At 38.1% G+C, this 13,486-nt stretch overlaps 1 protein-coding gene across 5 annotated transcripts in view; it reads left to right on the top strand.

Moving 5' to 3' along the window:
- Positions 1-13,486, top strand: part of LOC145688122 (protein ST7 homolog) — a 111,024-nt gene that overhangs the window by 84,026 nt on the left and 13,512 nt on the right. For all 5 annotated transcript variants that reach the window (XM_081761887.1, XM_081761889.1, XM_081761890.1 and 2 more), the window contains exons 9-10: positions 6,753-6,996; positions 7,585-7,724. In XM_081761887.1, the coding sequence (XP_081618013.1) occupies positions 6,753-6,996; positions 7,585-7,724 (384 nt within the window). The remainder of the gene's footprint in view (positions 1-6,752; positions 6,997-7,584; positions 7,725-13,486) is intronic.

Raw genomic sequence — 13,486 nt, 5'->3', positions numbered from 1 at the left:
AATTCCAACTTCAGAATGGTTTTATGGGGAACTGAAAAATCTTTCCCATGTTATTTATATGGGACGTCTTCTACACCCCAAAATATTTAGGCACTTTCCGCAGGATTAGAATGATAAAATTTGGCATAATTATGGCCTTCCGCGACAAACCGACAGGAAAATTGCCAAAAGTGAATATTTTTAATTTTTAAGGGGTCTAGAGGAAGATGAAAAAATTCCCATGTTAATTAAATGATCGTTTTCTTCGGACACAAAATCTTATCTTTCAGATAGCTGAAATAGTTAAAAAATAAAAACTTGAAAATTGATAGCATTGTGGGTTTAAGAAGTGCGAGGCAGAGCAAAAGCGGGAGTTTAGGGGCAAAGTCCCCAGCTAGCCAAATTGAAGAGATATTAACAGTAAATGCACGAAATTCACTGTTGATGCAAAGGCTGATACATAAGAGATGCGAGGCCGTAGGCCGAGCAAATACGGGGGCTATGGACGGAGCCCCCAGCTAACCAAAGGCTAGTCTCCCTATCTAAAACCGAACAAAGTTGATCATGAATATTTCAAGAACTATTGCACACACTAAGTTGAAATTTTAGATAAATATTTCAAAGACCAACCTCGAGATAATGAATATTCAGTTTCAGAGATATCCCGTTGTATTTTGAAGTTGGTTTTTCTCAGTTAAATTTAACAACAACGCAGTAAGGCTTGTTGCTGGTAACAGATGAGAAGTATTAAATTGATTTTCTTTTTCCCTCCCCTTTCGTTATGTGGTTCTTCTGTCTGCTAACAACGCTTATCGAATGTCATTTTAGTTCCCTCCTAAGAAGTGTATTGTCAGCTCTTTCTTGGACCTCAAAATAGGATTAAGCTTGGTCCATTCATTCATTTATTGCATCCATTCATCGTCAATATAACAAAATTGGACGTCAGTTTTAAAAATATACATAAACATGTATACAACTATTGTGTATGGATTACTCTAAATTAGAGATGCAAAAAAGCCGGCTTTTTTGAATCGATGGTTTTTTTGCACATAAAAAGCTGGCTTTTTGGAGAAAAAAAAACGAGAATTTTGGAAATTTTGGCTTTTTTCATTTTCATGATATGTCTATTTGAATAGCTTTCTTATAGTATACTCTAAACTTAAATAAGATTTCATGACCTAAATACCATATTTCGCTCTGGAATTCACCATCATGATGGATGGAGCACATGTTTTATGAATTAAAGTAAACATACAGTATGTAGTATTTGAGGGCAATTGCAGAGGATATTTAACTTTATTTTAACTTCTGAGTTATCGACATTTTCTTCTTCTCTACGTCATTTCTTTTTCAGTCATCCATGTTTAATTTCTTAAAGATTAGCAGGCCTACTCTAGCTCCTAGCACCTAAGTTAAACTTCAGTGATTGTTTCAGTGGAAACATGGGACCTTTCTCGAAGTTAATCACACGCTAGACCATTGTCCTCCACGATGGCTGCTTTCAGGGACTCGTCATTCAACACATGTGCTCGTTTGCTGCCAGATTCACCCAAAAGGCTTACATCTCCCGAACGGAATTTTTGGAACCAATGCCTGGCGGTGCGTTCATTCACAACATTCTCCCCAAATACCTGGCATATGCATCAACTTGATGAGGCAGCTGAGAGGACCACTTTAAAGTTATACAACAAACACACGCGAACAGGCTACTTCGATACCTCCATTTCTCTTCGATACTGAACCGAGCTATGACTGCTGTGTGTGCATAACATGACTGTATTACGGAAGGTGGATGATCAGACTAACTCTTGATCGCTTGGTAGGCACGTGCGACATTTCATTTCCTCTCTGTGAGCGCATGATTAATAGGACGTGAAATACGGCATGAACTTTTTTGGTTACCTTGTACCCTTATGAGTGATTTATACGTGTGTGTTCGTGTTCTGTGTGTATGCAAGTAAGCAAACTTTACCATGTCTTCTGAACGATTTGAGATATCAAAAATTACTCTGAACGACATTATCATCGTTACATCTATTGAAAATCATCTCTGTAATTGGATGAGGTACTTATCTTAGAAATATTTTGAAATAAAGCCTTTTGAAAAAAGTCAAATTTTTAATTCCTTGTAGCTCTGTTCCTATTCTTTCGAAATCCATCATACAATGATTATCGAATTAGACATATTTTGGATGTGCATTGCTCCGTCCGTCTCACTTGTGTTTAAGCTGTAAAGGTCACCAAAATGTGTATGTTTGTGATGCTGTAGCGTCCTCAGTTTTGTAACACTAAATAACAAATGTGATATTGTAAGTTTTCATTTGACATGTAGATTTGAAATGTGTAATAACCTGACATAGTGCCATTTGAAGAAACATATTGAATTGGACAGACTGTTAATCTAATGATATCACAGAATATGTCAAATGTTCCCCAGCCGACGTTTGCATGGTACATTTTTTTTTTTTTTTTCCTATTAGTTTAAAAGTTACAAGGGCGTTTCAAGATAAATGGTCCACCATGTATAATATGGGTAAAGACACGTATAACAGTTGTATAAACCTAATAAATGACAGGCTTCTAACATCCGTTGAAAAATGTAGCTTAGTTTGGCGCTTGAAATGTGTACAGAGAAGCTCCTTGTAGTGAGAACTACATTTAGTTGGAGCTTAACCTTTCTTTTCAGTTCGAGACTACCATGAGACGAAACCTATTCTTTAGAACGGCCACATGTTGACCAGAGGAAGGCGAATTAAGCCGAGGCAGAGAGGAGTAGGAGAGGATGCGGAGGGAGACCTGAGTACATTGATTGTATATCTTAGTCACAACATTGGAAAAGCTTTTGTCTAGCACGTGCTCGAGCAAATATGCGATACGAGGCTTTGATGCACAGTACTGAACGTCGGCTCGGCTGTCCTGTCATTTGATCAATATACGGTCGGCCAAATCACTACTCGGATTTTTTCTCAATAGAGGTTATCTCACCAGGGACCCAACCCCGCATCATTCTCACAGAAAGCACATGTTTTAATTACTAGCTACGAGTTGGCACTTTTCAGACTACATAAACAAAATGTGGATATATAATGCGAGGGTGTTGACATATACTCACTTCCAAGTACTACAATAACGTAAGGAAATTATTTGAAATTGGTTTTATTTCTTTTCTCATGTATGAGGGATGACGTCCCTTGGTGATCACACTATCTGGGAAAGTGCAGAAGGAAGGAAGCGAGTTGGGACCTTTATGTTAGATACCATCGCTGCATTTGCTTGGTGTGAATATGGAAAACCCAGAAAAAATCTCATTGAGGGTGGCTTAAAAAGTCCACCGAGGCTCTGAAAGACTTCTTGAGTTTCATTGAACTTAAATACAATAAGAAAGAAAAAATGGAAGAGACGGGGAGAGAAAAACAATTCTTTTCTTGTTGCCCGTTCGAGAAGCAGCGAACCTTAATTGTGCTGTTGTTAGATTTAATTCACGATGTTTAGTTAAAAAACAAAGCGGGATATCTGTGAAACTGAACAGTCATTATCTTCAGATTGGTCTTTGAAATATTTATCGTGAAATTTTATATGGTTTAGATAGGGAACACGCAAAGCTCATGGGGTTAGAGACTGCTCTTAAGTGGATAACTTATTTGGGTAGTTTAGCGATGCATAAGTCCGTGTTCCTTCACGAGTCTATAACGCTGCCTATAAATTGGCAAAACCATCTTCTATACCCGATGCTGGAAAAGATAGTTTCATGAATTCACTATATCTTTACAAACCTTCCGATATTTCAGTGACCATCAGAAGTATCATTTTGTTTTATACCAAAGAACTTCCAACTTAACAGTATATAATTAACATGAGTAATTAATCATATAATTTTCCAATCCATTGGCGAAATATTGCATTGGTTTTGTAAACTGTAGCTGCGATATGCCTTTAACGTAATTTTTATAAGGAGAGAGAAACTGGGGTATGATATATACATATATATATAGGGTGATTCTTTATGGGGTTTACAACTTCAATCAGTTATAATTCTTTATTGGAACCACATACAGACTTGGTTTATGTGTAATTATACTGCAAAACACTTCGAGTCCCGTAGTGAGTAGTTGCGAAGTTGACCATACGCGTCGCCACAGGTCAGTCGTTGAAAATGGAGACTTTCTCTGGTGCGAAAAGAGCTAGGTGCATTTTGGTTTGAAGAAACAAAGTTAGCAACGAGTGTACAGCTTAAGTTTCGTACACAATACGGCAAGGAACGACCCAGCAGACCTATAGTGTACAAATGGCACCAGACATTTGTTAAAACAGGTTGTTCTGTGCGACACACAAAGGTTCCAGAGCGCTCACCCGTGACTGACGATGAGGTGGAAGCAGTTAGGGAGACTTTTGTCCGCAGACCTCGAAAATCTACACGACGTGCATCACAAGAAACTGGTATCCCTCAGACCACTTTTATTCGTGTATTGCATAGACGTTTGTCCACGAAGCCATATAGACTGTCCTTGGTTCAAGCACTAAGTAAAGCGGATAAACATACCCGGTATAAGATGTTGGATCGCATTAGTGGTGATTAGTCACTCTTGAACAATGTGGTATTCAGTGACGAATCAACTTTTCACCTTTCCGTCTGAGTCAACACACACAATTGTCGTATTTGGGGACGGAAAATCCAAATGCGTACGTGGAGCTGGTTCGTGACAGCCCCAAAGTGAACGTGTTTTGCGCTTTCTTCAGAGCAAAGGTATATAGACCATTCTTCTTTGCTGAGAGCACCATCACCGGCATCGCCTATCTTGATATGCTCCACAACTTCCTTGTTCTGCAGTTAGATGGAGATTACCACGATGGCCGCTTATGATGGCAGCAAGATGGCGCCACGCCGCACTATATGATAGACGTAAGGGACTTTCTTGATCAGCGTTTCCCAGATAAGTGGATAGGTCGTGGTGGACCAATTGCCTGACCGCCACGTTTTCCAGATTACACGCCACTTGGCTTCTTTCTGTGGAAGCTTGTGAAAAAAGTGTACATTCCTCCCCTACCTGATAATGTTAATGAAGTGAAACATTGCGTCACAACATCCATTGCGGACGTCACCCCCGAATGCTGGCTACTGTTTGGCAGCAAATCAACTTTCGTTGGGATATGTCCAGGATGACCGCAGGTGCACACATCGACCATAATGGATTTATCACAAAAACTTTAAGTGTTTTGCAGTATAATGACATATAAACCAAGTATGTATGTGGTTCCAATAAAAAATTGAAGTTGTAAACCCTATAAAGAATCACACACACACACACACATATATATATATATATATATATATATATATATATATATATATATATATATATATATATATATATATATATATATATATATATATATATATATATATATATAGTTTTCATCAAACTGCTTTGAATTGTCATTTCTTGTAGAGAATAAAAGTCAATTCTTTGTGAACTGTTTTAAGTCCTCTGCTTCTTTTTGGCGGAAAATTTAATTAAGTAAATAAACAAATAAATAAAAGGAGTCATAAGAATTTAACATTCAGAACTCCAAGCTCGGTAAAGATTTTCTCCATAATAGTGAATTCGATTCTTGCATGACAGGGATATAAGAAGGAGCTAATTTTCAATATCTTTAAAATTAAAGTGATATAAATTGTAATTTTGACTATCTCTTGTCATGTACAAAATCGTTCAGCGCATTACTAGGTGACCACCATGCTTATAAATACATAACCAGTCTTTTACTTATTGTCAGCGAATGCTAAATTTATACAACTTCCTGTCGGCAAGCACCTACTTCCAAAATCATGTGTCTACTTTTATTATGTTTTGTCTCTCTCTCCTTTTTGCCTTCTAACAAAATCTAGTGATAATATCATTATTACATGTTTATAGAAGGGATATTCTTAAATACCTCAGTTTCCTTCTTCTTCAGTAGATTTGGGAATATTATCTGATGTAAAGTATAAACAGTGATGTGAATCCCGTTATAGCAGTCTCTCAAGCGTTGTTTTGCGTTCATAGTGCCAGTTGCTAATTTATGATGTATGATATCCTTTAATATGACGTAGTTCTTTCTCCTAAAATGTGTGATTTGCTGATAAGGATATTTTATATATAACTGTCCTATGCCCCCGCATGTTACCGCGGACAATAGTTTTCATGTCTTCCTCTCCATGCGTTCCATTCATTTTCGTCTTCGATAATGAATAAAAAAGAATAACACAATTTCATAGTTCTGTGCTCAATAATTTCAGTGATCTGATAAAAAAAAAAAAAAAAAAAAAAAGTCCATTCCCCACTTAGGGTTCGCATTTACGAAATCCCACCTAATCCAGAACTAGGATACAAGAAGAATATTTATACAAGTTTTCTAGGTTCTATACCTGACGACTTGGTAGGTCCGGTAAATGGCAAAAAATTATTCAACTTCCGAACTTCCCTTTAGGAGGTCGTTCTGGACAGAGCCCTGTCTTATCTGCAACATAGGGTTCAAGAGGAACAATTCTACAAAATGTCAAGGCTCTACACCTAGTAGTTTATGAGATTTGTTGATGAGTAAGTCAGTCAGTAGATTTCTAGAGATATGTGTGTATATATATGAAGTGAGCTGCTGGGCTATAGAGCTAGAGGAGCTCCCTCGTGGCTATATCATTATTTTGCTTGCTGATTTTTTCTAGTTTAATGCATACAACACTGCTTTTACTATATTTTAATTATGTTACAGTTCGATTTTTCTTCCTTTTTGTTTAGTATTTGCTGGAAATGAAACCTCTTATATTGCCTCCAGAACATGTGCTAAAACGAGGGGACTCGGAGGCAATCGCTTACGCTTTTTTTCACCTTCCTCACTGGAAACAGATTGAAGGTGCATTGCATTTACTTCATTGTACATGGGAAGGTACATTCCGTATGTTGCCTTATCCCCTTGAAAGGGGTCACCTTTTTTATCCGTATCCAACGTGCACAGAATGTGCAGACAGAGAGCTCCTTCCAGGTAAGTAATTTGTATCATTTATCGAATAATAGTATAATGTTCACAACATTTGCTGTTGTGATGATTTAGTGCACTCTAAAACTATGTTGTTTCAGTTTAATTATTTCAAAATAGAACAAGGGTCGTAACCATATTTAGATTTTAGAATTAATATTTGTGTATTTCTACAGTAATATGTTGAAACAATTTAGTTTTGCTACTTAAACCGTATTGTTTCAATTTAATTGTTTCAAAATGGAGAGTAATGATACTGAACATGAAAGTGCTTTGCAGTTTATTATTACAAGGACATTTAGCGTATTTAGATTTGAGCCCAAGTTAGTTGGACAAACTAAAATCGAAAAAAAAAGAAAGAAAGAAAAGAAAAAGAAAGGTATTAAATGTAAACAATTAGAGCTTTCTAATTAACTTATAGTCTTAAACGCAACAGCTAACACACAATAGGATGAAATAATTTCGAGTTCGTTAAGTGAAGGAAGTTTAATGGAGTGTGAATACTCCACTTTACTGTAAAATTTAAGATGCGTAATAGCATGTCTTTATGTGTGCAAATTCTAATTAAGATTTTTTTAAATTTTATTTTTAAAGCATTCCATGAAGTAAGTGTATACCCCAAAAAAGAACTTCCATTTTTCATACTCTTCACTGCTGGTTTGTGTTCATTTACTGCTCTTCTGGCTCTCTTAACTCATCAATATCCAGAACCAATGGGAGTCATTGCCAAAACCGTAAGTACCTATTTACCTTCCGTATAGTAACAATTGAACGAATTTCGAATAAGAAATAAGTCAAGTAGTTACTTATTCAACTAAGATATCAATAACACTTTATTCAACTTTCGTAGTTTTTCGTCCTTTATTTATTTAAAATACTTACTACCCGGAATAAGTAAATCGACACCCGAAAACTAATCCTGTGGCTATTGCCACGTACCAATGTACATATTGAACCATTCCTGGAGCAGGGGTAAGTTCTTGGTGGAGCCCTTTTTGGCAACACGTAAAGCTTCAACCATATGTGGCGTGGTATCCAATTAATTATCAGTGACGTCCTGTGACTGATGGTACCATTCGTGTATGACACAAATAACTTTGTTTGCAGATGTGTATGGATTCCCGTGTCATTTTATTGTAGATTATGTCACTTATTTTCTATAGGACTCGTGTTTGTTTGAACCCCATCTTGACCCCTCCAGAGGGTGATCAACTTTGCCCTATTGTAAGGTGTTCTATCATCCATTGATTGCAAATAGTAACACATTTTGCCTTTTAGGAAAGAGCAATAATCCATCTTTCAATACCTCCACAGATTTCACAGCATTGATAAACCATTCACAAGAAATGAAATTGCTACATTTTCCTGTTGCAACCCCACACCTTGACATTATCACCAGTGTTGGACAAACTCAATTGAAATCAGTTGAAAGTAATTGCTCTGAAAATTAATTGCAATTGAATTCAATCATAAAATTTGCAATTAAATTTTCGTCAATTGTTAATTAGTCACCAGGCAATTGAAACTTTTAATTGTTAATTGTCAATCGCAAAGAATGCAATTGAAACATTTAATTGTTAATTGCAATTGACAATTGAAACTTCTAATTGTTAATTGTAATTGTTAATCAGCATTGACAATTGAAATCAGCAATTAAAACTGAAGGTAAGATGATGTGTGTATATTGTGTTGTCCACTTGTTATTGTTTTACATATTTCAAATAAGGTACTTATAAGAAATGCTGGATGACTACCATCCCTTCGCCCCCCTGGGAAGAAAGCCGTGAAACTCAGTATTTTTAAATATATTATGTTTATGGTATTATCCCTCTTAAAAGAACTCTATATGCCCGTCATGCATACAATAGGGATGGGCACGAGCGAGTTCGAGCGAGTTTTCTTTAAAACTCGACTCGAAGCACGCATCTTTGAGCTCGACTCGAGAACTCGGCTCAAAAAATTTCCGCAACTCGACTCGAATTCGGATCGAGTTTCGACTCGAGTCGAGCCAAAACGAGCCAATTCGAGCTAAATCCTTTGTGTAGTTCCAAGTACTACTCTCTTCAAGTATCCTACATAGACAATATAATTATCAATGATGCTACTACTTCTACTATAACTAATTATTATTATAACACCGTGTATAAACATGGAATATAGGCGGTATGTATCTGAATACTAAAAATTAGTTGACTGTCGATCTCGGTCGTTAAGAAATCTTCAAGAGGCAAGGACATCAGTCATGAGGTTCTAGGTTTGAGTTCAGGAGGAGCAAGTATTCGGGCTCGAGCCAAAAATTGTTGAAAGTTATAGGGCTTCAGCCAAACATATTCAAAACTGCTCGACTCGGGTTTAGGGTTGTCAACGACTCAAGCGGCTCGCTCACAGCTCATTCACTTGTCGAGCCGAACCGAGAAGTGAACCGAGCCAACAGCTTACCCAACCAAGCCAGCTCGAGCCGAACCGAACCGAGCTGATTGCTTACCCCAACCGAGCCGGTTCGAGCCATCGGCTCAGTTGAACTGACTCGAACCCAGTCGATGGGCTCGTTTCAACCAAGTTGGTTCGAGCCATTGGCTCCAATCGAGCCGAGTCGATGACTTGTCCCTACCGAGCTGGCTCAAACCATCGGCTCAATTGAGCCCAGTCGATGGGTCATCCCAACCAAGCCAGCTCAAGCTGTTCACTCAGTTGAACCGAGCCGAGCCGGTTGATATCACTATCCCTGTTGGGTTTCTGCTTTGGCTAAAAAATTGGACCGTGCAGTTCTCAGCCTTGATGGTAAGAACTACAGTATATACTTATATTGGTGCTCACTGCGTCATTAACTTGTTCCGCCACCAACGAATTTCGAGGTGCTTTGTATTGCATCTTCTGTGCGTGATTTGTGTCGCTTTGTGCATCAGTGGAAGTGGGTCAAAATGAGCCTTGAAAGTACGATAAATATGTATTATTCTGACATATTTGTAGTTACTCTTTGACCCACTTTCGGTGGCGCACAAAACGTGAAAATATGCGCAGAAACGGTACAAAACATGCATTAAACAATGCGAAAGAAGCGACCTCGAAATTCGATACTGGTGGTACAGTGGGTCATTTTTCTTCACACATTGAATGCCCATTTTGACCCACTGCCATTGATTCACAAAACGTGGAAATAGGCTTACAAAACGGTAGAATACACGCACAAGGCAATGTAAAGGAAACGACCTCGAAATCGTTCCTGACGGAACAGCATTAACTTATTCCACCATATTTGTAGGATAACATTGATCCATTTCCGGTGACGCACAAAACGTGGAAATAGGCGCACAAAACGACTCAAAAATGGCACTAAACGTTGCGAAAGAAACTCTCTCGAAATTCGATAGTGGCGCAACAGTGGGTCATTTTCGTCCCACCTTGGAGGCCCATTTTGACCCTTTTCCAGTGACTCACAAAACGTGAAAATAGGCGCACAAAACAAGCATGAAAGGAAGTGAAATTAACGACCTCGAAATTCGATAGTGGCGGAACTGATGGTCATTTTCGTCCCATCTTGGAAGCACATTTTGACCCACTTCTGGTGACGCACAAAACAGACACTAGGTGATTTGAAGGGAACCCCGACCTCGAAATTAGTTGGTGGCGGAACAGCATTAACTTGTTCCGAAATACTTGTAGGCCCATTTTGACTCAGTTCCGGTGACGCACAAAACGTGGGAATAGGCGCACAAAGCGGTGCGAAAGAATGCACCTTGAAATTCGTTGGTGGCGGAACAGTGGGTCATTATTGTTTCACCATGGTGCCCCATTTTGATCCACTTCCGATGACACACAAAACGTGGAAATATGCTTACAAAACGGTAGAAAACACGCACAAGATGGTGTGAAGGAAACGACCTCGAAATCGTTCCTGACGGAACAGCATTAACTTGTTCCTCCATATTGACCCATTTCCGGTGACGCACAAAACGTACGAAATAGGCAGTAAACGATGCGAAAGAAACGACCTCGAAATTCGTTGGTGGCGGAACAGCATTAATTTGTTCCGCCATATTTGTAGGACCATTTTGACCCACTTGCGGTGACGCACAAAAAGTGAGAATAGGCGTACAAAATAGCACAAAACCATGCCAAAGAAACCACCTCGAAATTCGTTGGTGGCGGAACAAGTTAATGACGCCAGTGCTCACGGCATTTGACGCTGTCTTGTTATAAAAATCTATAGTCGTTTCGCTATCGAGACGAGACGAGATGCACTAAAAGTACCCCTCGAGATGCACTAAAAGTACGAGACAAAATGCAACCTTGTCGTGAGCACTACTAAAAGTATTCCACATTACTGCTTACATTTATAATGGCTTTCGCTTTCTAGTATAATCAGATCATGATTTCAAAACGAGTTAAAACGAACTGAACGAGGGAGCTATTTGTCAAACTCGGCTCGACACGAAACTCGACATCAATTTATGGAGCTAAAAATAAACAGAACGTATTCTTGCATTTTTTAAACAAATCTCTTATGGAAGGAGGACTTTCTACGTATAGGAAATTGGTAATGGGTTGATTTGAAAAAAAAAATCGAAAACTATCGATATTAGTTTAGAAACAAATTGAGAAACAAAAAATACAGTGCTTCGCATTATATATCCACTGCTTTCTATTATAATAATTGCTGAAGCTTGTGTTTAGCGTTTAGAGCACAAGGAAATCAAGTTGTGAGGAATAGAGACATAAAATTTGTACTGTAAGCTTAATTACATGGAAATTTCAAGTTTGTACGGTACGCTTAATTATATGGAAAATTTTATTCTTTTTTTCCTTTACGTTGGTCTACTTTAAGTAATTTGGGACTTTCAAATTATATTCTTTTTTCCACTGAAATGTATCTATAATTCAACAAGGATATAATTATCAATGATAATTATAATAATTATCTATATAATTGAATTCATTGTAATTTTGTCCATGAGAAACACTTTACCATTTCGTACTAGCTGTTATGCCCGTTCTTCGCACGGATCAGATAAAATATCAATGTAAACAAACTGAACAACGGGAGAACAATTAAGAAACATTTCTAAAATTGGATATATTTTGTGAATATATATCCAACAACGTACATGTGGTTTCATTGAGAAGGCCGAAGGGGGCTGAATTTGAACGTAAACGCTATCGGGAGTGTCACTATACATCTGAGCAACCCAGATAAATATGGATTTGACACTAATATTGGTCATTGTAGAGTATTTTTGCATGTCTCGTGATCCCCTTATAATGCCCCCGTTCCTTAGCTGGTGGGGCTAAATGTGTATGCGGTCTTGAGTTTCACGATTGAGCTCAGCGACCCCAAAAACTATGGATTTGAATTAATATCGGTCATTTTCGATCATTTTTACATGTCTCGGAATACACCCCTCTGGTGACCCAAGCCCGCATACAATTGTGCCGGTGCTGTGCCATCAGTCGTAGCTCAAAATACTTATTAAATGAATGCAACAAAATGGGAATGAAACTGATGCACAACACGGTACTTAACTGTAAAATTATGGTTGAATTTAAATGAAATTCAAATGTTTTAATTTTGAAAAAATGACTAGTTGTGGGAAACAGGTGAGAGAGAGAGAGATAAAGGTTTTAACCAAGATAAAGAAATGAGCACTAGCCTGATATTCCAGCAAGACTGGCGTCGTTCTGGTCATCTTGATCGATGAATGTCTTTCTCTGGAGGAGCCTGGATAAACTGGAGTCAGTCAACATCTGGATCTTTATCCTGTTGATCTGCAAGGGGCGTCGAGTTCTCTCTTGACAATGCGTCTTTGCGATGATGTTCTCCTACACCTTCATTCCACTAGTCTCAACTTAAGCTCGATGTATCTGCGGTGATAAACCAACAGAATGGTATTCTTGAGTTATGGAGCTGGCTGTTCTCCATTGGTGTGTTCCGCTTCTCTCATCGATCCTGCACCTATCCTAACTGTGTGTCGAATACCCCTTGTCGATGTGTCCTCCGTGGTTTTGTCTGGCTGTAAAGTGATGACTCTGGCGTTCAATGAACGAAGAAGTATCAGACTGTGCGTAAGGTATGCGGAAAATGAAGAAGGAACCCTGTTTATTGACAATTTCGAAAGTGACAATTGACAAATACATACTTATTCAAACTGTCTGGCAATGTACAACATTAATAAAAGTTTTGTTCCCATAGATTTTAGTTCTGTCATTGATAAATGTAATTTGATAAAATAATTGAATTTAGCGAATTAAGTCAAGAGTTTACACAATTATCACATGGTCACTTCACATCTAATACACAGGTACTTCACACAATGTTGGATGAATTTGAAAGTCATCGCTAATGGTAGTGTCACCATAGATCTCAGCGACCGCGAAAACTATGGATTTGACACTAATATCGGTCATTTTTAATTACTTTTACGTTTCGGTATCCCTCCCCGTTGACCCCCGGCCCGCAGCCGAATAGGGTGAATTTGGAAGTGAATGCGATCGGAGTTTT

The sequence above is a fragment of the Thermobia domestica genome, chromosome 6, assembly GCF_964235325.1.
Source record: "Thermobia domestica chromosome 6, izTheDome1.hap1.1, whole genome shotgun sequence".
Classification (NCBI taxonomy): domain Eukaryota; kingdom Metazoa; phylum Arthropoda; class Insecta; order Zygentoma; family Lepismatidae; genus Thermobia; species Thermobia domestica.
This window is presented reverse-complemented; position numbering and strand designations above follow the sequence as displayed.